This window comes from Pithys albifrons, chromosome 7 (assembly GCF_047495875.1).
Source record: "Pithys albifrons albifrons isolate INPA30051 chromosome 7, PitAlb_v1, whole genome shotgun sequence".
Taxonomy (NCBI): Eukaryota; Metazoa; Chordata; class Aves; order Passeriformes; family Thamnophilidae; genus Pithys; species Pithys albifrons.
The window spans coordinates 59,086,953-59,108,567 of NC_092464.1; the positions used below are offsets into that span (position 1 = coordinate 59,086,953).

The 21,615-nt window shown below is 51.2% G+C and overlaps 1 protein-coding gene across 1 annotated transcript in view; it reads right to left on the reverse strand.

Annotated features, from left to right (window-relative positions):
- LOC139673811 (zinc finger protein 850-like) overlaps positions 1-21,615 on the reverse strand; it is a 685,564-nt gene that overhangs the window by 519,672 nt on the left and 144,277 nt on the right. Inside the window, 1 exon segment of the mRNA XM_071559630.1 lies at positions 4,425-4,430. Within this exon segment, the coding sequence (XP_071415731.1) occupies positions 4,425-4,430 (6 nt within the window).

A 21,615-nucleotide genomic window follows, 5' to 3' on the forward strand; every position in this document is an offset into this window, starting at 1 on the left:
TGGGCTTTCCCTCTTGCTGGCATGGCCCAGTCCAACCTCCTCCTGGTCTCCCCATCTCCCTGTGCCTGGCCCAGCCCAGCAGAGCAGCACAGTCATGTCTGGCCCTCCAGCGAGAAATGAAGGAAATGGAGGTCAGGGACAGTGACCCTGTCTGTGGAATGCTCAGGAGATCTTCAGGTCAGGCATCTCCTACAGCCCCAGGGACAGGGCAGCCTCTTTCCATGGCTCCTCTGCACCCACAGCCTGTCCTGCTCTTCTTCTCACACATCCCATCTCCCCACAGAGACATTCCCCAGGGGAACACGTCTGTGCTGGCCTGACAAGCCATTCCTGCAGCCCCTCCCTGTGCTCCCCACAGCCCCTGAGCTGGGGGTGCTGCTCTGCAGGGCACAGGGGCTGTGGTGCCCAGGGCCATGTGGGGGCTCTGCTGGGCTGTGCTGATCAGGCTGGGAGGCAGAGCCAGCTGATGGTGGTCCCTGCCACTGACCCCCTGCCACACAAGCTCTTGTGTGGCCATGGAGGGTGCTCAGAGGGGCCCTGCCTTGTTCCAGTGTTCGGAGATGGGTCTGGGGGCTGCACTGGATCCAGACCATGAATGCTTATGGAAAGTAAAATGAATCACAAGACTCGTTTCCCTCAATCTGCTGTATTCCCTGGGGTTGCAGGGCTCTTTTTTTTCAATTCACACTCAGATGTAGATTATTATCTCTGGGTGACTCCGAGCTGGACAGGCCTGTTCTCCTTGGGCTCTATTCACTGTCAGCTCCTGCTCACACTGTTGCTGCAGGTCTCGTGTTCTCCTGGCAGCTCCAAAGTGTCTTAAGCAAACCACTTACCTGCCATCAGCCCTGTCACAAGCTGTTGAGCCCCAGGAAGGTTAATCTCATCTGCATGGTCTCTGGCCACCAACAAGTAAAACCTGAACCAGAACTAAGTCCTTTGAAAGTCACACTGGGACCCTGATCTCATCACACTGAGCCATGGGCAGACAAAGCAGGACAAGGAGCTTCTTGAATGTCTCTTCCTTAGGCATGTTCTTAAGATCAACTTCAGAGGAAGCCCAAAGCCTTCCTGTCCTGCCCTCAGGAGATGCCCTTTCCTGATGGAGCTGCTGTTGTGCAGCTCAGCTGTGTCCCAGCAGTGCCCATGGCCTGTCCCTGGCTGTGAGCCCAGGATGGACACATAGCAGGATGTGACCAACCTGGCAGAGGACCAAGGCCTTGGACCAACACAAGGACTTAGGAGAGTGTGGAAGCAGAAAGGGCACCTCTGAAGAGTCCCCTCCTCTATGTAAACATGCACTGTCCTGCAGTGAGCTGTCCTTTCTGAATGCCTAAGAAGAAGGATCAAACAAGTCACTGCACTGTCCTTTATTTTGTGTAATTGCTCAAGTGGAACAAATCCTCATTTAGACAGTCTCCGGGTCAAACTCCAAAGAAACATACCAGATTATAAAGGAGGATAATTAAAAAATTTATTTGTGCACAAACTTATCACATGACCCCCACCAAAATACTGAGAAAACAGGATGGGGCTGTACTGAGTTCCAGTCCGAATGCTATGCAGACATCAACAGAAACAACAGTTTTATGCTTCTGGAGAGCATCAAGTCATCATTTTCCTCACAGCATCCTTGAGCTCCTGGTTCCTCAGGCTGTAGATGAGGGGGTTCAGTGTGGGAGGCACTACCAAGTACAGAACTGCCACCACCACATCCACAGCTGGAGAGGACATGGAGGGAGACTTCAGGTGGGCAAACACATCAGTGCTGAGAAACAGGGAGACCACGGCCAGGTGAGGGAGGCACGTGGAAAAGGCTTTGTGCCGTCCCTGCTCAGAGGGGATCCTCAGCACAGCCCTGAAAATCTGCACATAGGAGAAAACTATGAAAGCAAAACAACCAAACACTAAACAGGTAGTAACCAGAAGGAGCCCAATTTCCCTGAGTTTGGAGTCTGAGCAGGAGAGCTTGAGGATGTGGGGGATTTCACAGAAGAACTGGCTCAGGGCATTGCCCTGGCACAGGGGCAGGGAAAATGTATTGGCTGTGTGCAGCAGAGCATTGAGAAAAGCAGTGGCCCAGGCAGCTGCTGCCATGTGGGCACAAGCTCTGCTGCCCAGGAGGGTCCCGTAGTGCAGGGGTTTGCAGATGGCAACGTAGCGGTCGTAGCACATGATGGTGAGTAGGGAAATCTCTGTTCCAATGAAGAAAATAAGGAAGAAGACCTGTGCAGCACATCCCACGAAGGAGATGGTTGTGGTGTCCCAGAGGGAGTTGTGCATGGCTTTGGGGACAATGGTGCAGATGGTGCCCAGGTCTGTGAGGGACAGGTTGAGCAGGAAGAAGTGCATGGGGGTGTGCAGGTGGTGGTCGCAGGCTACGGCGCTGATGATGAGGCCGTTGCCCAGGAGGGCAGCCAGGTTGATGCCCAGGAAGAGACACAAGTGCAGGAGCTGCAGCTGCCACGTGTCTGCCAATGGCAGGAGGAGGAACTGGCTGATGGAGCTGCTGTTGGACATTTGCTGCTTCTGGAGGTGGGGCACTGTCCAAAGAGGAAATGACAGTGACAAATCAGATGAGATTTTTCTGAGAATAATCACAGCCATGTCCCAATACCCCTTTCCCTTCTGTTCACACTCCCCACTTTTCCTTTTTCGGAAAACTGCTTCATATCCATGGCTGGAGCCCTGCTTGGTGCTCACTACATTTCCCATGAGGAGCAGCCCCTCTGCCCACTGGCTGTGAGGGTCAGCCCTGCTCTGCTCCAGTGGAGTCATGGCCATGGTGTGGGCAGGGCCCATCCTGGTGTTCAGCTGTGTCAGATGAAACTGCTCCTAAAGCAAAAGTTCTCATGGGCATCTGCACTCCCAGTTTTGAGATTTCAGGATTCCAGAAGACAGTTTCAGAGGTTTGGGTATTTTGTTTCTGACTCCCCTCATCTTCCCTGTGGAGTTTTCCTGGATGGCAGAACCCCTCAGCATTTGTGCTGCCCTGAGGAAGAGCAGAGCAGGGCTTCCCAAACAGGACCATGTCTGTGGCTTAGCGCAGAGTGAGGGGAGTTGCTCTGTCCCTCTGCATTGTTCCAGCTGCCCCGGACTTGGACCTTCCTCAGAGAGAGAGTGATCACACTCCCATTTTTGTCTGAAATGCCACCAGACACTGTTGACAGCAGAGAGATCCATCACAGACCACTCAGTGTCTCAGCCTGGCTCAAGGTCTCAAGGACACACATGGCTCATCTCACCAACCCAACAGCATTTCCTGGGATGGGCACAGCATCTCTGCCCCTCTGCACTGGGGATTTCAGATAACAAAATTGTGCTATGAAGGTGATTTGCATTCTTGAGGGCAGCTCCCAGCTTGGAAGGACATCTCAGAGAAGAGCCAAGTGTCCTGACAATGGGGTTTGATTCTGGGAAACACACCTCATTCTCCAGGCACACAGAATTCACTACTGACAGCCCCACAGGTCAGAGAAGAATTGGAATGTCTCATTCCCAGGGACCCACCTGCCTGAGGGGGATCACAGGATCAGTGATTGACTCTGTAGCTTGAACTCCCATTCCCAGTGTGCCTGACTGAGAGAAGGAGGAAAAAACCCCAGTAACATGGGCAAGTTGAGGAGAAAGGAAATGCACACTGAGGGACCAGCTGGGAGAATCCAGGGCAGAACCAGGTGGGCACTCAGGGCATTGTCACCCTCATCCAGCTATGCCAACTCCCAGACACCAGCAATGCCAGGTAGTTGTTCTCAGCTCCTGTTCAGCTCCTCAGTGTTCCCTCTGCTACTCAAACCACCAGGTATGTGGCTTGAGAGCCTGATAGAAATCCCTCCTTTCACCTTCCCCTTGAAGTATCCCCTGGAAAATATCCCTCACTGCTCTGGTTCTGTAAGAAGTACTCCCCTATGAAACTCTCACTTGATGGCTGAAGAAACCTGCTCTGCCCTGCCCTGACCTGCCAGGGTTTGCTCTTTCCATCCACAGCCTCTCTCCCAGCACTGAGGGATCTCCCCAGACCAGCTGAGATCTGCCCCTGGCACGTGTCAGAGCTCCTGCCCTGGCACAGCACCCTGGGGTGCAGGACCCTGCTCTGCAGGACAGTTTGGGACAGCCTGGGTGGCACAGCCAGGGTTCAAACCCTACAGACATCCCTAGGAGGAGGGAACCCTGCTGGGATGTCCCTGGGATGGTGCAGCAGAGAGTCCCTACTTTGCAGCACGTCCTCATCTTCAGCACCAGAGAAACTGTGATATCCCACGTTAGAGACCCCCCAGGCTGTGGAATGTGCCAGCGTTGGGAGATCTTCCCACAAACTGCACATACATTGCCCTTCATGCAGACTTACCTTCTGAAAGCCTGGAAAGATTCCTCTTCTGTGGATTTTCCTCTCAGCTTTACTCACACCCCAGACTGTGTGTAACCTCTCTCTGCCCTGCTTTTCTGCCCTCGGTGTGTGCAGGCAGTGCCCTGAGCCCTGCTGGGCTGTGCACAGGAGCTGCTCCTGGGCAGAGCTGTCTCTCTGCAGCGCTGCCCGCTTGCCAGGACCTCCCTGTGTGCCAGGAGCCCGGCCCAGCTCAGCAGCACAGCAACAGCCCAGGGCATTTAATGGCCCTCCTGGGGGTTTGGTGCTGAGTCCCTGAACATCAGATCATGAGGAAAGGTGCAGGAACCTCATGAGAAACCAAAGTCAGAATCAAACTTTAAAGTTTCTTTTGTTGTTAATGAGTCCCTCTGAGGGACATAACTGAGAAAGTGTCCCCAGATTCCAGTTAGAAAACAAAGAGACCATGATGACAAATATGGACGAAGAAAGAAAGGTCACTCTGATGCTGAGGAAAGTAAGAAGCATTTCATTAATCCAAAGGTCACAGCCATGACACCCAGGCCCTGGGAAGGGAGATCCTGTCCCTCCCTCATTCCTCAGGGCTCTTCCTTGGGCACCGGGGTGTGGGATGTGGAATAGCAGGGACAGGAGGATGGGGTGGCACCTCCCAGGCTGCTGAGCAGGGACAAGGAGGCAATGAGGCCCCAGGGCTGCAAGGCTCACTTGTCTCCTCATGCCATCAGGGGCACACACAGCAGCCATGGCCAAAGGCCTGCACAACTTGGCTCTCTTGGGGCCTTTCAGCTTCTGCACATCCCTGTCTCCTCTCCAGCCCAGGCTGTCCAACGGTGTCCATGCCCTGCCCCTTTCCCTGCAGGCTGTCGGCATCCCCCGGCTGCCCCACCTCGCTGGCCCCTTCCTGCACTGACATATCTCCCTCCTCCCTGGCTCTTCCTTGGCACACAAAGCCTTGGACTGATCCAGACTCTTTCAGGGGGATGTGTTGCACCACAGCACTGCCCTTAGGGGGAAATTCCTTTCTCCTTGTGTGCAGTCTGGACCTCCCCATTTGCCCTTTAACTGCCCTTCAGCCCTCTCAAATGTCTCCTGTTCTTTTCTCAGTCTCCACACCACTGGGTCCAGGACTTGTGCTTGAGGCCTCCAAACCCCTCCATGGGATGTTTCTGGTCCTTCTCCAAGATGTTTAGCCATGAAAATGTTGTGCTCTTAGTGCAGGAGAGACAGAGTGACACTTTCTGCCAAGGGTTGTATTGGCAAAACAAGGCAGAGGAACTGGAACTGAATGAGGGGAGATTTCCATTGGATGTCAGGAAGAAATATTTTGTGCTGAGGGTGGCAGGAACCTGGGCCACCTTTTTATGTAACTGAAAACTCCATCCCTGGATCTGTCCAAGTTTGAGAATTTTGTACAGCCTGAACTTGTGGAAGGTGTCCGTGGCTAATGCAAAGGTCCTTGGACTAGTGTCTGGTTTAGGTCTCTTCCAATCCAAACAGTTTATTAGTCTTTTATTCTTATATGCCCAACTCCTTCTCCACAGGGTTGCATATACTGACATGCACCATGTTGGCATTTTAATGTGACCTAATCCCCAACACTTTATGAAAATGGAAAAATTGTCCTTTTGGGGACATGAATTTCAATGACTTTGGAGGAACCTTTCAAAACTCAAAAGTTACAAAGGAACTAATAGAGATTTCCAACATCTCTGCATGAAAGGCTCCCCAAGTGATCAGTGACAGTCCCCCAGGATGGCCTTGCAGCTGAGGTTGGGGGTTTTCTCACTCAGGTCCTGAGACTCAGGATGGGCAGCCAGAAAGTGCATTTAGGGGCAGTGCAAGACTTGCCATGGGATGTCCAGGAAATGACCAAAGTGATTTGTGGAGGAAGAGGTATGAGAAAACAGAGAGAAAAGGGTATGAAGGAGCTGGGCATGTGCAAAGAGGTGACTGGTCAGTGCCTTTTTCTGGCTGTGCCCTGTAACTGATCCCACAGTCTGTTCCATTTTTCTAATCCCTCCACTGCCAAGAACTTTCTGGGAGAAGGGATCTCTGTGCTCTGGGTTTGAAGAGAGGTCCAAGTGCCAACCACTGGAGTGGGAGCCCCAATATCATCAGATCTTGTGTTCCTTGGGGGCCCAGACACTGGTGAGACTGGTGTGTGTGCACAGAACACTGGTGGGTGTGTGGGTGGGTGAGTGGGTGTAACCACCAGTGACCATGAAACCAGAGCAAACAGGGATTGGCAGAGGCCTGGGAGCTGCTGTCTGAGATCATCTCCTGAGGGATCCACATTGTCTGGGTGTCTCTGGAGCTCTACATCTTCTCCTGACATGGCAGAGCACACAAACAGCCCATCCTTGTGTCCCTTTCTCCACTCACTGTGCTTTGGTTTGGCCCAGAACCCGCCCGAGGTCCTTTCCAGGATGAGTCCCTGTGCATTTCCCTCCCCCATGGACCTTCTCTTCCTGATGCAGCATCTGTGGGGCAGCAGAGCTGGGTCAGTGCAGGGCCAGGGCTGGCTGTGACAGGGGCCATGAAGCCACTGCCAGGAGGTGACAGCAAGGACAGTTTGCAAACAAAGTGTTAGATATGGGGACTGTTTTTGAGGGAGGGAAGGTTTGGCTGGAGCTGGCATGTGAAGAGGATGAAAGACAAAGGGTCTTGAGGGAAACAGGGAATGTTCAGCCTGGAGATGAGGATAAGATTTTTCACCAGTTGCAGGGCCAGTGCAGAGCAGGGTGGCCACAAGCCCAGGCTGCCTTCCTGCCTGCCAGGGTTGGTGGGGCTGTGTGACAGAGCTGCCCCCAGAATCAGAACCCGAGGGGCTCTCCCTCCTGCTCCACTCCTTCACCTCCCCCAGATGGAATTTCTGTTGTGTGGATTCCCTGATGTGCTGGATGACCTCAGAATGCTCTGTTGCCGACCAGCGCCTAGGGAGACTGCACACACCAATGTGATGTTCAAGCAAATCCCAAGTTTATTCAAAAACACAGGTATATATGACCTCAAGTGACCCCGCCCCAGGTGCAGTGGTCTGACTCCAATTGGTTGAGGCTGGAAACATGTCCTTTTAAGGTGAAAACGAAACCTGTAAGGTGGTCCTCCAGACCCACCTGAACCAGGGGCTGCAACATCTCCCCCTTTTGTTTCAAAGAACAAAGCAAAATGCAAACAACATAATACACATCATGCATATTGCAACTTGAACAGAAAGGCTGAAAATTTTGAAAATTGAGAAATAACATTTTGAGAATCTTAAATTTTGCTAATTCAAGACTTAACAGGGTATTTGCGGGTTACACATCCCTACCTCCCCCTCTCTTTTCAAAATAGAACTTTTGGAAGGAGGTACAGTAACCTTTGTAAACTAACACAAACTAATACATGACTAAGACACGTATGTTTGGAATTTGAAACTTACAACTAGTGCAAAACAAGAAACTTTTCTTTCACGCGTGAAATTGTGGTCCTTCCTGTGCAGTCCTCACCGCACAGACCACTGTAAACAAACTACAAATTTTATTGAACTTTGTGCAAAGTGTCCAAGAGTGCAGAGTGACTTAACTTAGTAAAGAAGCAAGTTCAGTCCAGCTGAACTAGATCTCCTTATGTTCAAGTTCAAGGTCCATTCCCAGAACCTCTGTGTGGCCATCACAGAGGCTTGAGAATGAAGCTTTGATTTTCAGTCACCTTATACGCCTGGTAAAGCAGCAAACAAGTGTGAATTTACAGAGAAAATTCACAAAGGCTAAACATAACCACTTACATTCTGCAGAAAATGTTCAGCAGCTGAGGGGACAGGTGTCCTTATCCCTACAGCCTGCTGGGCAACTTGGCAGTGCAATAAGCTCAAAACTGCACTTTAACTGAAAATTAACAAAATTTCAAAATACAGGCTAAACAACATGCTCTTGAACTGGACTGTTCTTGTTTGATTGGACAGTTAATGAGTAGTCCTGCAAATAAGAACAATCAAACAAATCATAATAACAAATAGGATCAATACTCCTTGAATCAGTGCTGCTTCTTGCCAGGTTATTAGGCTTAGGGAATGAACCCATTTCTTTAAAGGAGAAATGTCAACTGTTAGCTTGTCAGGATTATTTTTCACTGCTTGTGCTTCTTTGGAGTGTTTGCTTAATTCTGTGGAACATATTCCTTTAAACTCTTCACATTGGTAACCATGAATCATCAACAAGAACCTTAGAGCTTCTCTGTTTTGTAATACTGCTTGTTCTATCCTATCAGCATCTGTTGAGAAATCATTAAGCATTTTGGCAATGATGTTTAGTTGTTCCTGCACCCAGTAGTTAAACATTTGCACTAAACGTAATGCTCTGTCTACACTAACTGGGGAAAAAACTGCTGCTAGCAAATTTCCTCTATCATTCCAATGTTCTATGGTGTTTTCCTCAGCTTGAGGACTAGACCACTTAACATGCTCTTGTATTGATTGTGTAAATTTGGTCAGCTGGCCTAAGTAACAAGGTCCACTTTTTACCTGGGCAGGTATTCCAGGCCATGCTCTATTACCACAAATTAAGAAATATCCAGGAGGCAACGCTCTTCTCTGGTTACCTTTTGTATGAACCAATCTTGTTTTGGGGTAACTTGTATTTTGTGAACCAACAACATTCCAACACCAACTGCTATTGGTGTAACTCTTATTATGAGGAGTGACATCTGTGCTTCCCACATGAAAATATTGCTGTGACCAGTGTTTGTTTGACCATTCTGATACACTGGAATGCACAGGGTGAAATTCAACACATGACTCATTTCCAGGGAGAGCTCCTACTAACCTTAGCTCTTGCGGATCTCTCTCTAAGGGAGTATTCAATTGCCATATGATGTCTGCTATGGTTTCTCCAGTACCACTGCAGGACACTTTTGCTTCCTCAATACCAAAAGGAATGAAATCTTTGATGTTATGATAAGGTATTCCTATAAGGCACACTTTGTTTGGTTCTCCTGCTTTAACCATGTTATCTGAGCAGAAATTTTTTAGATTTTCCTGTTGAGAAAGCATTATCCATACATTTTGATTAGTAACAGCAACAAGACAAATTACAAATGCAAGAGATACACTTAGATACTCTCTGGATTTAACTACCCTTTGAATTATGGTGGCTAGATGCTTTCCATCTGGCTTCACCATAGCTGTGAAGGCTTCTGAAATGGCCTTTTGAGTTACCAGAGGCTTCCCTGTTCTAGGAAGGTTAGAAAAGACAGCTAAAGCAGCATTTTTGGATCTTTCAAATCCCTTTTTTACTACATCGTGATTCCCAGCTCCCCCCAGCATGTCCCAAACAGAGGCTTCTTCCTGCGCTGTTGTTGAAGACTGCAGGTGCCAGTTTTCTGGCGCGGGGCAAGTCCCTACGGGCGCTGAGGGTTCCAGTGCCTGTGTTGGCAGCTGCGGGCAGTGCACGGCTATCGGGGAGAGGGTCCCCGCTGGTGCTGCAGAGCTTGTGTTCTGCGCGACTGGCGCTGTGGGAACTCGCTCTCGGGACGCTCGCGCTGTGGATGGCGCACAGTGAAGGGAACGACCAGGGGGAGCTCTGGTGGCTCCGCTCCACTGGGGAGGAGTCTCTCCCCTCTCCATGACGCGGTCGATCCACGCAGGAGGTGGTGGGGGTGGCACGGGAACTGATCCGCCCCCCACCCCTGCAGGCTGCGGCGGACCCGCGCCTGGCGCATGCGCTGTGATTGGCAGGCAGTAGGGAGGGGAGTTGGGCGGTCCTGGCGCCTCGTGGTAAGGGCGCGCCGTTCCTTTGTTTGATTTCGCGGGCTTTGCCATCACGTGGTCTCTCTGTTTTCCTGGCCACGCGGTTATGGCGGGCGGCTGCAGCCCTGTTGGAATGTCTGCCGCGGCAGCCTCTTGCCGCAAGGGAGCGACTCCGGCGTGCCCTCGGGGCGGCGGGGAGCGCGGCGGCGGGGCGACCCCAGCCCCGAGGTACCCACAGGGCATTGGCAGCAGCGGCGGCGGAGCCGGCACCGAAGGTGGACGGACAGGGAGAGAACTGCCTTCCCTCATCTCTCTCTCGGCTGAGGGCATCCCCCATCACGCCTTCTCGGAGATAGGATTTAAATAAAAGTCACTCACGGTTTGGTTTTCTGCTGCGTGTCTCGTGGGGTTCCAAGGTTGCTGCTGAGGTCTGGCCGCTTCTACAGCGGCAGCCGGTGGTCTCATTTGCTGTGCACAGGCTGTTTCTTGGTAGTTGTAAGGCGGTGCAAAGACGACTTCTTGGCTTTTTGCGGTGACGGACGGCGTGGAAAAGCTTTGATTCCATGCTTGCTGTGATTCCGTCGGGTTTTCCGGAGCGGGAGCAGACGGTGCCGCGTATGGGTACGGGAACGGCACAGCGCTGGCTCCGCGGCTCGGCTCCAGGTTCCGCTCTTGTGGATAGGGCGACAACGATGCCAAAGGGAACGGCAGTGGGGGTCCAACGGACGGCGCGGGCGGAGAAGGGTACCACGGCGGGGGTTCCGCAAGTGGCACAGGCGGCAGGGGTGTGGCAGAGGGGTACCGTGGCGGGGGTCCGACTGGCGGCACAGGCGATGCCGAAGGGTACCACGGCGGGGGTTCCGCAAGCAGCGGTGCCCGTGGCTGTGCAGAAGGATGTTCAGGGGAAAAACCGCCCTACAGAAGAGGCTTTTTTCCTTTCTCTCCGGTAGCTCGAGGTTTTTACGGGCTCGTTCTACCTCTAACAGCATTTTCCTTATAGCTGCATATGACGAAACGAGCGGCAAAAATTCTTCGGGTGCAGTTTGCGCTAAATTCCACAAATCTGCCCCAATGTTATCATACAATTCTATGGAAAACGTGGAATTGGCATCGGTTAAATGCCCCCGACTAAAGCACCAATCCAAAAATTCCTGTAATGCTTGTCTTTCAATGTCTGTTTTTGTAACATAGGCTAATTTTTCAAATTTATCAAGCAATAAGTTCGTTTTAGTTGAGTTGGAATTTCCCATGTTTCTTTAACTCACCGGTTTGAAGGTGGTCATTCTTTCAGTCCACGTTCTTTCAGCAGCTCTCAAGGCCACTACACAAAACTCACAAGTTTACGGGAGACAGAAGCTCTCGGAGGCTTCTCCTTAAGGTTCTAGGCAGGTCTGCAGGTGGCTTCCATGTTCTGAGACACGTTGGGGTCCACCAATTGTTGCAAACCAGGGCCTAGTGAGACTGCGCACACCAATGCGATGTTCAAGCAAATCCAAAGTTTATTCAAAAACACAGGTATTTCTCACCTTAAATGACCCCGCCCCAGGTACGGATTTCCGATTCCATAGGTTAAGGCTGGAAACATGTCCTTTTAAGGTGAAAACAAAACTTGTGGGGGTTGTCCTTCAGACCACCAGAATTAGAGGCGGCAACACTCATGGAATCAAAGGCCATTGTGACATTGCAGGGATTAATGGAACCAAAGGAACCCTGGGAGACTGGAACCTCATGGAATCAATGGGCCATAGTGAATTGTGAAGAGCCTTGTGGAGCCAAAGGGACCCTGGGGCGCTGTGGAATCTCATGAAACTAAGGGGCCTTTGTGACTTGTGGGGACTCCTGGAACCAAATGAACCTCAGGGCATTTTGGAACCTCATGGCACCAGGGGACCATTGTGTCACTGCAGAGCCTTATGGACCATGGCAGGATGTTCTGCCCTGATCAGGCCCAGAATCCACTCAGAGAATGCAAACAATGCAGGCTCTCTGGGCTGAGTTACTGCTGGCAACAAGGGGCTGTTTGGGTGTTGAATTCTGCTAAAACCAGCCTGGTTCACCAAACTGCAAATGCACATCCTGCTTTTTGGAACAGGATCTGACAGATAAGCTGCTCACTGGCCTGGAAATTCATTACTAGCAATCCCTCACTGTATAGCTCTAAAAGCTCAGTCCAACCTTGATATGGCAGATCCTTTCACAGACAGTCTTGAAGCATGTGGAGCTTCTCCCATGAAGCAGGGACGGCTCTTCATGGTCACTGCCCAGGGGTAAGGGAAGAAGAGAGATCTGCCCTCTTTAGTTGTGTGAGAGTTACATCAATCACTGCTTAATGATAATTTCTTTTTGCTGGTTTCAATACAACTGTTTTAAAATAACTGCTTTGACACAGTGCACTGCACTATTTTATGCTACTAGATGGTTTTTATCTTTTCCACAGGATAGTACATATTTAAGTAAAGGATTAAGATCTTTTATCTGTTCACTTGTCTGTTCTTTTGTCTACTCATTTCCCATAATAAGTAAATCATTTTACATAAGTATATCTGATTTGCCATCACTAAAACCTGTGGGAAAAAGTGATTCAATCACACCTCTATAACTTACACTGCAGAGTAAATCTGAGGCTAAGATTGGATTCAGTCACACCAGGCTCCTCTCTGAGAAGGAGTTTAGAAAGCAAGAGGTCCTTTCTGCCCCTCACAGCTCAATGAGGCAGCTTCTCTAATAAACATTGCCTGAGATTTCTATTTCCACCATCACCCCATGAGGTTCCACAGACTCCCAAGGTTCTTTTGGTTCTCTGATCCCCTGCAGGGTCACGATGACCCTTTGATTCCATGAGGTTCTGCAGACAAACAATGATCCCTTTGGATCAGTAAGACTCTTCAGTGTCACACAGGGCCATTCATTCCATGATGTTCCACACTGTCACACTGGTCCCTTATGCTCCACAAGGCCCTGCACTGTTATAATGGCCCCCTAAATCCATGAGATTCCACAGTGACCCCATGATTCCATGAGGTTCTGCAGTGTCACAATGTCCCCTTTGTTCCATCAGGCTCTGAAGTGTCACAATGACCCTTTGATTCCATGAGGTTGCACAGAGTGACAATGATCCCTTTGGATCAATGAGACTCTGCAGTGTCACAATTCCATGAGGTTCCACAGTGTCGCGCTGGCCCCTTGTGCTCCACAAGGCCCTGCACTGTGACAAAGGTCCCAGAAATCCATGAGATTCCACAGTGACCTCGTGATTCCATAAGGTCCTGTGTCGGGGTAAGGTTGATTTACGGCGGTCAGAGGAGGCAGAGACAAACCCAGGCAGCAGTTAAATCAGAAGGCTTACACTGAAGACAAAGCACTTTATTTTTAGTTACAGCTTTACATTTATCTACTTTCTTCCACAGCAAGTCATCTCATAACTGGTCAGTCAGCTCAGTTAAGCATACATGGAAACATTCTACTGGCCAAAAGGTCTCCTGCATTCTGTAGGTGGCTCCTCCCCCCTTAAGGGTGCACTGCAAACTTCTTTCATTCAAGAATACACTCTGAACTGCACCATATCAATCTCTTAATCAATTACCTCAGACATTAGGGGGTCCAGAGACCCATTGAGTTAAACCCCCCAGTCCTGCAGTGTCACAGTGGTGGTTTCAGAGATGGTGGAGCTTTTACTTTTGTGGTCAGAAATAGAATGAGAAAGAAATAATGTCACCAAGGGCAGCTGGGGAGAAAGAGCCAGGAAGGAGGGAGAGATGTCAGTGCAGGAAGGGGCCAGCGAGGTGGGGCAGCCGGGGGATGCCGACAGCCTGCAGGGAAAGGGGCAGGGCATGGACACCATAGGACAGCCTGGGCTGGAGAGGAGACAGGGATGTGCAGAAGCTGAAAGGCCCCAAGAGAGCCAAGTTGTGCAGGCCTTTGGCCATGGCTGCTGTGTGTGCCCCTGATGGCATGAGGAGACAAGTGAAACTTGCAGCCCTGGGGCCTCATTGCCTCCTTGTCCCTGCTCAGCCACCTGGGAGGTGCCAGCCCATTGTCCTGACCTTGGCATTGCATATTCCCACATTCCAAGTGCCCCAGGAAGGGCCTGGAGGAATGAGGGAGGGCCAATATCTCCCTTCCCATGGCCTGGGAGTCAGGCCTTAGCCCTCTGAATTCTGTAACACATCCAGTTTTATTAAACATGAGAGTCATCTTTCCCTTCCTTGTCTATACTTGCCATCACTCCTTCCAGTTTTCTGCTCTAACTGGAATTTGGGGAGAATTTCTCAGTCGTGTCCCTCAGTGGGACCCATTAGCACTACAAGAAACTAAAGTGTTTCAATCTCACTGATACTTCTTGAGAAGTTGTTTGAAGTTACTCTGATGGACTGAGTCTGATGTAAACAACACAAACCCCCCAGAGGGCCATTAAATGCCCTGGGCTGTTGCTGTGCTGCTGAGCTGGGCCGGGCTCCTGGCACACAGGGAGCTCCTGGCAAGCGGGCAGCGCTGCAGAGAGACAGCTCTGCCCAGGAGCAGCTCCTGTGCACAGCCCAGCAGGGCTCAGGGCACTGCCAGGGCAGCTCAGGGACACCAGCAGGGCACAGACAGAGCTTAAAGGGGCTCAGCACTGGGAGGGTGACTCAGAGCTCATGGAGGAGAAATCTTTGCAGTGCTGGACACGGTGAGTCTGTGGGTGCAGGGCAATGCAGGGGCAGCTCCTGGAGGCATCTCCTAAAGCTGGCCCAGCCCCAGCTGATGGGATGTGTGAGGAGGGGGCTGTTGGGAGTCACTTTGGAATAGCTGTGGAGCCGGGGGCTGCAGCCAGGGGTGCCCAGGGCTGTGGTGTAGAGCAGGGTCCTGCAGCCCAGGGTGCTGTGCTGGGGCAGGGACTCTGCTGCCTGCCCTGGTCAGCTCTCAGCCAGCCTAGGGAGCTGCTCACAGGGCTGGGGGAGAAGCTGTGGGTGGAAGGAGCAACCCTGAGCAGGGCAGGTTCCTGTTGCTGAGAGGGAGCTGTGTGGGTAAGGGATGCTCACAGCTCCAAGTCTGTTTGGGTATGGGTCTGGAGGATGCTTCCCAAGAAGATGGTAAGTCAGGGATTACGGAAATGATCGGAAAATTTCTTGAGTATGTTTTCAATTTTCTTACTTGGAGAAGGGTGAGATGGTTTGGCAATGAAAGAAGAACAATAGGAGTTGCAATCACAGAATCAGACAATCATCTGACTTGGAAGAGATACACAAGTAACCTCAACACAATGTTTGAACATTTTCTGAGACTGCTGATGTGTAACATTGAGTCAGTCAGTTTTCTGGGAGCCTCCTGAAGTGCCTCAGCTATGGACAGCACAATGATCAACTTTTCTGGGCCCATCAGGAATGTTCTGACCTGCCCTTTCCCACCTGCAGACAGAACATGCCCCAGGCAGTGCCCTGCAGACAGGCAGGTTCCTGTAGGGCCAGGGTGAGTGCACAGAGGTTGGGATGGGACTGGGAGTGCTGACAGGGAAAAGGCACCTCTCAGGAGGAAATGTCCAGGCAGCAGGGACATGATCAAAGCATGCAGGGGAGCTAAAAAGAGAAATGCTGTGGGAAGGAGAGCACTGTTGGTGTCTGGCAGGTGGCACAGCTGGGTCAGGGTAACACTGTCCTCAGGGCCTGCTGTCTCTTCCCTGGCCTCTCACACAGAGCACCCACAATATTTTTCCCTTGTCTCTCCACTACTCTGATGTTGTTCTTGTTGCCTTGTTCTCTCAGTGAGACTCTGGGATTTGCAGCTCCTGAGTCTGGCACTGCCCTGACTGAGTCCAGCCATGCAGGTGGGTCCTTAGGAATGGAATGTCCAAGCTTTCCTCTAACTGGTGAGCTGTGAGCCAAGCAGTGTGTGTGACAGGGGAATGAGGTGACTATCCTTTAATGACATACCATCCTCAGGGCACTCAGGTATCTCCTTGTAATGTCCTAATGTTCTGTAGCACACTGGTGTTACCTGAATGCCCCATGGCGATGTACAAAGATGTTACAACTGAGGAAATGCTGCTGGGTTTGTCAAATGAACTTCGTATGTCTTTGGCAGAATTGAGTCTCCCTCAGAGACCTTAAGAAAGGCTGAGACATTTAGTGATCCCTCTGCTCTCAGCAGGGTCTGGTTTCTACTCAGGGTAACGTGTGAGGGTGATTGACCTCTGATCCTTGAAGGTCAAACAGAGAGCAGTTGGGAACAAGCCTGTCCAGCCACTCACCTTGTCCTAAGCCACAGGAATCCCTTTGCCTCCCACACCTCTCAGGGTCTCACTCCAAGTGCAGCAGAAATGCTGTGGATTTCTGACCTCAGAGAAGCAGGCATGGAAAATGGGTAGGAAAAAATTCCCTAAATCCACTTTGTGCCACCCACCTGGTTTAGACCTGGGAGTGGAGATGGTAACGAACCTTTCTGCATTAGGAGTGATTCCATGTGACAAATTCTGAATATCCAGCCTAGTCCCTCTGCCATGTGACCACAAACCCACGGCAGAGGTGCAGGGATGGCTCCTCCAGTGCCCACACACACAGGCCTGGCTGCTCATGGCACTCCCAGAAAGCACAAAGTAAGCTCAAGTTAGGGAGCTGGATGAAGGATTTTCCAAGAGAGGTAACAAGGGTGGATGAGTCAAAGTGAGACAGTCTGTGGGAAATGGCATCATTTAGCTTAAGGAAGCATGACATGACTTGTCTCTGTCTTTTTCTCTATGAACAGGTCCCCAAGCCCAGAGGCAGCAAATGCCCAACAGCAGCTCCATCAGCCAGTTCCTCCTCCTGCCATTGGCAGACACGCGGCAGCTGCAGCTCCTGCACTTGTGGCTCTTCCTGGGCATCTCCCTGGCTGCCCTCCTGGGCAACGGCCTCATCATCAGCGCCGTAGCCTGCGACCACCACCTGCACACCCCCATGCACTTCTTCCTGCTCAACCTGTCCCTCACAGACCTGGGCTGCATCTGCACCACTGTCCCCAAAGCCATGCACAACTCCCTCTGGGACACCACAACCATCTCCTACATGGGATGTGCTGCACAGCTCTTTTTCTTTGTCTTCTTCATCTCAACAGAGTTTTCTCTCCTCACCATCATGTGCTACGACCGCTACGTTGCCATCTGCAAACCCCTGCACTACGGGACCCTCCTGGGCAGCAGAGCTTGTGCCCACATGGCAGCAGCTACCTGGGCCAGTGGCTTTCTCTACTCTCTGCTGCACACAGCCAATACATTTTCCCTGCCCCTGTGCCAGGGCAATGCCCTGAGCCAGTTCTTCTGTGAAATCCCACAGATCCTCAAGCTCTCCTGCTCACACTCCTACCTCAGGGAACTTGGGCTTATTGTGGCTAGTGTTTTTTTATTTATGGGATGTTTCATTTTCATAGTTTTCTCCTATGTGCAGATCTTCAGGGCTGTGCTGAGGATCCCCTCTGAGCAGGGACGGCACAAAGCCTTTTCCACGTGCCTCCCTCACCTGGCCGTGGTCTCCCTGTTTGTCAACACTGGCACATTTTCTTACCTGAAGCCTCCCTCCATGTCCTCCCCATCCCTGGATCTGGTGGTGGCAGTTCTGTACTCAGTGGTGCCTCCAGCAGTGAATCCCCTCATCTACAGTCTGAGGAACCAGGAGCTGAAGGATGCTATGAGGAAAATGATGACTGGATGCTTTTCAGCAGGAAGAGACTGCCTGCTTTGCTCTGTCAGTGACACCCAGTGCATTTCATGAGAGACCAAGTCTCTCCTCTTATACAGTTTTCCTTTTTTCTCCTACCTTCACTGTTATGAAAAAAAAAAGTAACTATTCATTTTATCCCAGTTTGTTAGTCCAGTCTTATGACCAAGGCCAAGTGCTGCCCCAGGCATGCCAACAGATGGGCCATTCCCCACCATGGATGCTCCTGCCCTGGGCTGGGGCTGCACAGGTGGCTGTGGGACCAGCTGTGGGGCAGTGGGGCACAAAGGGGCCATGGAACATTTGCCAGGGGGTGACAGCAGGGCCAGGAACAAACAAACAATTTCTGGGCATGGCCTGTGCTGTGCACGTGGGACTGTGGGGAAGGCAAAGCTCCCCTGGAGTTGGTGTCTGCAGAGAAAGGCAAGAGTCAAAAGAGCCTCAGTGGCTGTGCTGGAGACCAAGGCTGAAGGAGGGAAATGCAGGGCTGCTGTGGGATGGGGAGGGGAATTTAATTCCAGCAGACACTGCTGTGGGGCTGAGGGACTCCATGGCTTCTCTGCCTGAGTCTTCACTGGAAAGGTCTCTCAGGCCTCTGTGCTCAGGGAAAGCTTCAGGGAGGAGGAGAGCCCGTCTTGGCAGGAACCTCCTGCAATGGCAGAGGGACACATGGCAGTGTGTGCCCCTGCAGGGCACTGCCCTGGCCATGGCACAGGCTGGGAGCTGCCTGGCTGGGAGCAGCCCTGTAAGGCAGCTGCGGGTGGGCAGGAGCTGGGCAGGAGGCAGCCGTGTGCCCTGGCAGCAAGGGAGGCCAGGAGCACCCTGGGCTGTGTGAGCAGCACAGCAAGGACGTGGCTTATCCTGGTTGCTGTGGCTGAGGAAAGCTGCACAAAGAGCTGTGGAGGTTTTAAATTGTATCCTGGTTAATTTGTACTGTGGGCAATGAAGGGAGACTTTCTGTGTCTCTAAGTGTCACCAGTTCCTGGTCCCCTAAAGAGCACAAACCTGATGGGTTTTGGTTCCACTCCAGTGCCACTTGGATCTTGTCCCACATCCAGAGCACAGAGCTCCCTTGTCCAACAGAGTTCTTGGAAATGAAGGGATTAGAGACACAGGACAGGCTGTGGGGTTCAGTTGCAGGGCATGGCCAGGGATTTGGGGTGGTTGTGACCCCAGGGCAAGACCCAGCACTTGGCCTTGTTGAACCTCATCCAATTGGCCTGGGCCCATCCATCCAGCCTGTCCAGACCCCTCTGCAGAGCCTTCCTGCCCTCCAGCAGATCAGCAATCCCACCCAGCCTGGTGTGATTTGTGAGCTGACTGAGTGAGGCGCACTTGATGTCCTCATCCAGATCATTGATAAAGATGTTTAACTGAGCTGACCCCAATACTGATCCCTGGGAACACCCCTGGGTGTAACTCCATTCCCCACCATTCCTTGGGCTTGGCCATCCAGACAGATTTATCCCCAGTGAACAGATGTTGCAGAGAATGTTTGATAAAGTTCCTGTATCCCCAGAATATTGGGGTAAGTGCATATTTAGCTCTGTACAATAGGTAATTTCATTCACTTTTTCTCTTTTCCTCCCTCTGTGGACCAAGGGACCTTGTGACCACTGAGTGTGACTTGCTTGTGAAAGAGCAAATATGGGCAGAACTGGGGACAGGGAGTGTTTGAGGGGACCTTGGGATTTGGGCTTGACAGAGAAGGTGTTTGGCATTGATCTAAGGTGTGGCAAGTGGACTTCAGGGGATGCAAGGTAGACTTAATATACATCAGAGGAAGGACTTTTACTTTTTACTGAGCTGTGCCTTCCTTTGGTTTTGTTTGCTGACAATACATGAACATCCCTGTGTGTCTCCTGCAGCTCTTTCTCCAAGTACAGCAGGTGGGAGGTGGTGCCCAGGAGCTGAAACCTGCAGGTCCAGCCTTTAGTGGAGGAAGCTCAGATTCCACAAGGCTGCTTTGAGTGCCAGGGTTGTGATGAGGGAAATGGTGGGGATGGGATTAGGGATAAAGTCTGATGGATTGTCAGACAAAAAGGGTCTTGATTTTCATATCTATTTACACTGAATTAGGAGATGCTTTGGGTCAATATCAATAGGGAATTGCTGATAATAATGTATAAAGAGGAAAAAATAAACAGGCCAAAAAAAGACATATTTTCACTTGTGTTTAATTTAATAGTATAAGGTATTCACTTTGAATGCATTTCTGAGATCTCTGTAATTGACCACAGAAGATTTGAAAATGTAAAAGTAAATTATTCCCAGGGGTTGGTTTTGTTAAAATGCCATCAGTGAAAAGAGACTATGAAGGGAAAGAGCAGACAAGGAGACCATCCCTGGTGCTTGGGAACAATATCAGTTAGGGTTTGCTGCTCTCAGTGTATAAACCGGGAAAAAAGTAAATGGGACAAAAAGTTCTATTTCTTCATTTTTTTGTCACTGTAGTACACTGACTTTGAATACACTTCTGGTATCTGTCTAATGAAGCACAAAAGAATTGAAGACTTAATATTAAATTATTCCCCAAGGCTTGTCTTGTTAGGATGTTTTGAATGTTAATGAGCACTCTGGCACTGAATTCCTGAACTGAAGATTTGAAAACTGAACAAACCTTTAAAAAAGCAAAATTCACCATCAAGCCTTCAAGTTCCTGAGAGTGTCAGCAAGCCCCACTGAGGTCATGACTGAAAAGAGACCCCAGAGGGGAAGAGCAGACAAAAAGACCCTCCCTGGGGCTGGGGAAGCAGCAGCTCAGTTACTGGTTACAGGTGGAAAAGGGACTGTGGAATGTGGCTGTGAAAGTGCCTGATGGACTTTGCCAAGCAGGACAGCCAAGCCCTGCCACCCATCTCTGGTTCCTCACAGGATGCTCCTGGAGCAGAGTGATGTGGGGTGTGGAATGGGGAGTGCAGGAGAGCAGTAGGACACCTCCACAGCTCTATGGAGTGGGTGAGGAGGTGACAAGCCCTGGGGCTGCAAGGAACTGGTGTCTTCTCCTAGGCTGTCAAGAGCCAGGAAACTGCCCTGTTGCAGAAAAGCACAGTGAAGAGCCAAAGTGTGTGAGAGCAGGAGAGGGCACAGCAGTGTCCCTTCCACAGCCAGGCCTCCAGGGACACACCTGAAGGAGCAGCAGAGCAGGGTCTGGGCTTTGTCTTTGTTTCCTGGACACCCTGGGCAAGGGGCCCCAGGGCAATTGTCACAGATCACCCCCTGCAAACACCATTCCCAGCCCTGGCCTCTCACCCACCACTGACAGGTTGTTTGTCCCTCCATGGGGACACCAAATGAGCAGCTCACAAGGCCATGCTGCAATTGTACAGAGGAGACTTCAGCATTCACAGTGTGTGTGTGGGGGAGATGAACCCAAGAGAACACAAAGACCATCAGCTAATCCTGGAGATGCTGGGAAGGGCTGTGGGACACACAGTGTCTCGAAGTCACTTCACTCTGGGCCCCACATCCCCTGGAAAAGCCCCAGGATGCAGCACTGGGATGTGCTTCTGAGCACAGAGCTCCCCCTGTGTCCATCCCTCAGGCCGTGGGGCATCTCAGAGAGGGGCAGAGCAGGTGACACCCCACAGGGCTGAGGTGCCTCCAGCCCCCAGCAGTGGCAGTGAGAGCCCAGGGAGAGACTGTGACTCCTGCAATGATCTCCCCATAGGTGTAAAAGGGAAAGACTCTCTGATCACCCCTGGGTGCATGAGAATCCCACAATCCCAGTTCAGAGGTGGATGCCTTGCTGGACCTCGACGTTTCTGTGAGTGACTCCAGCAACAAACTCCACTGGCCCAGTGAGATTCATCTCAGTGGTCTTGGACAGTTCACTGCAAGTGCTCCTGAACTGCTGCTTCACCCTTGCCTGGGATTCT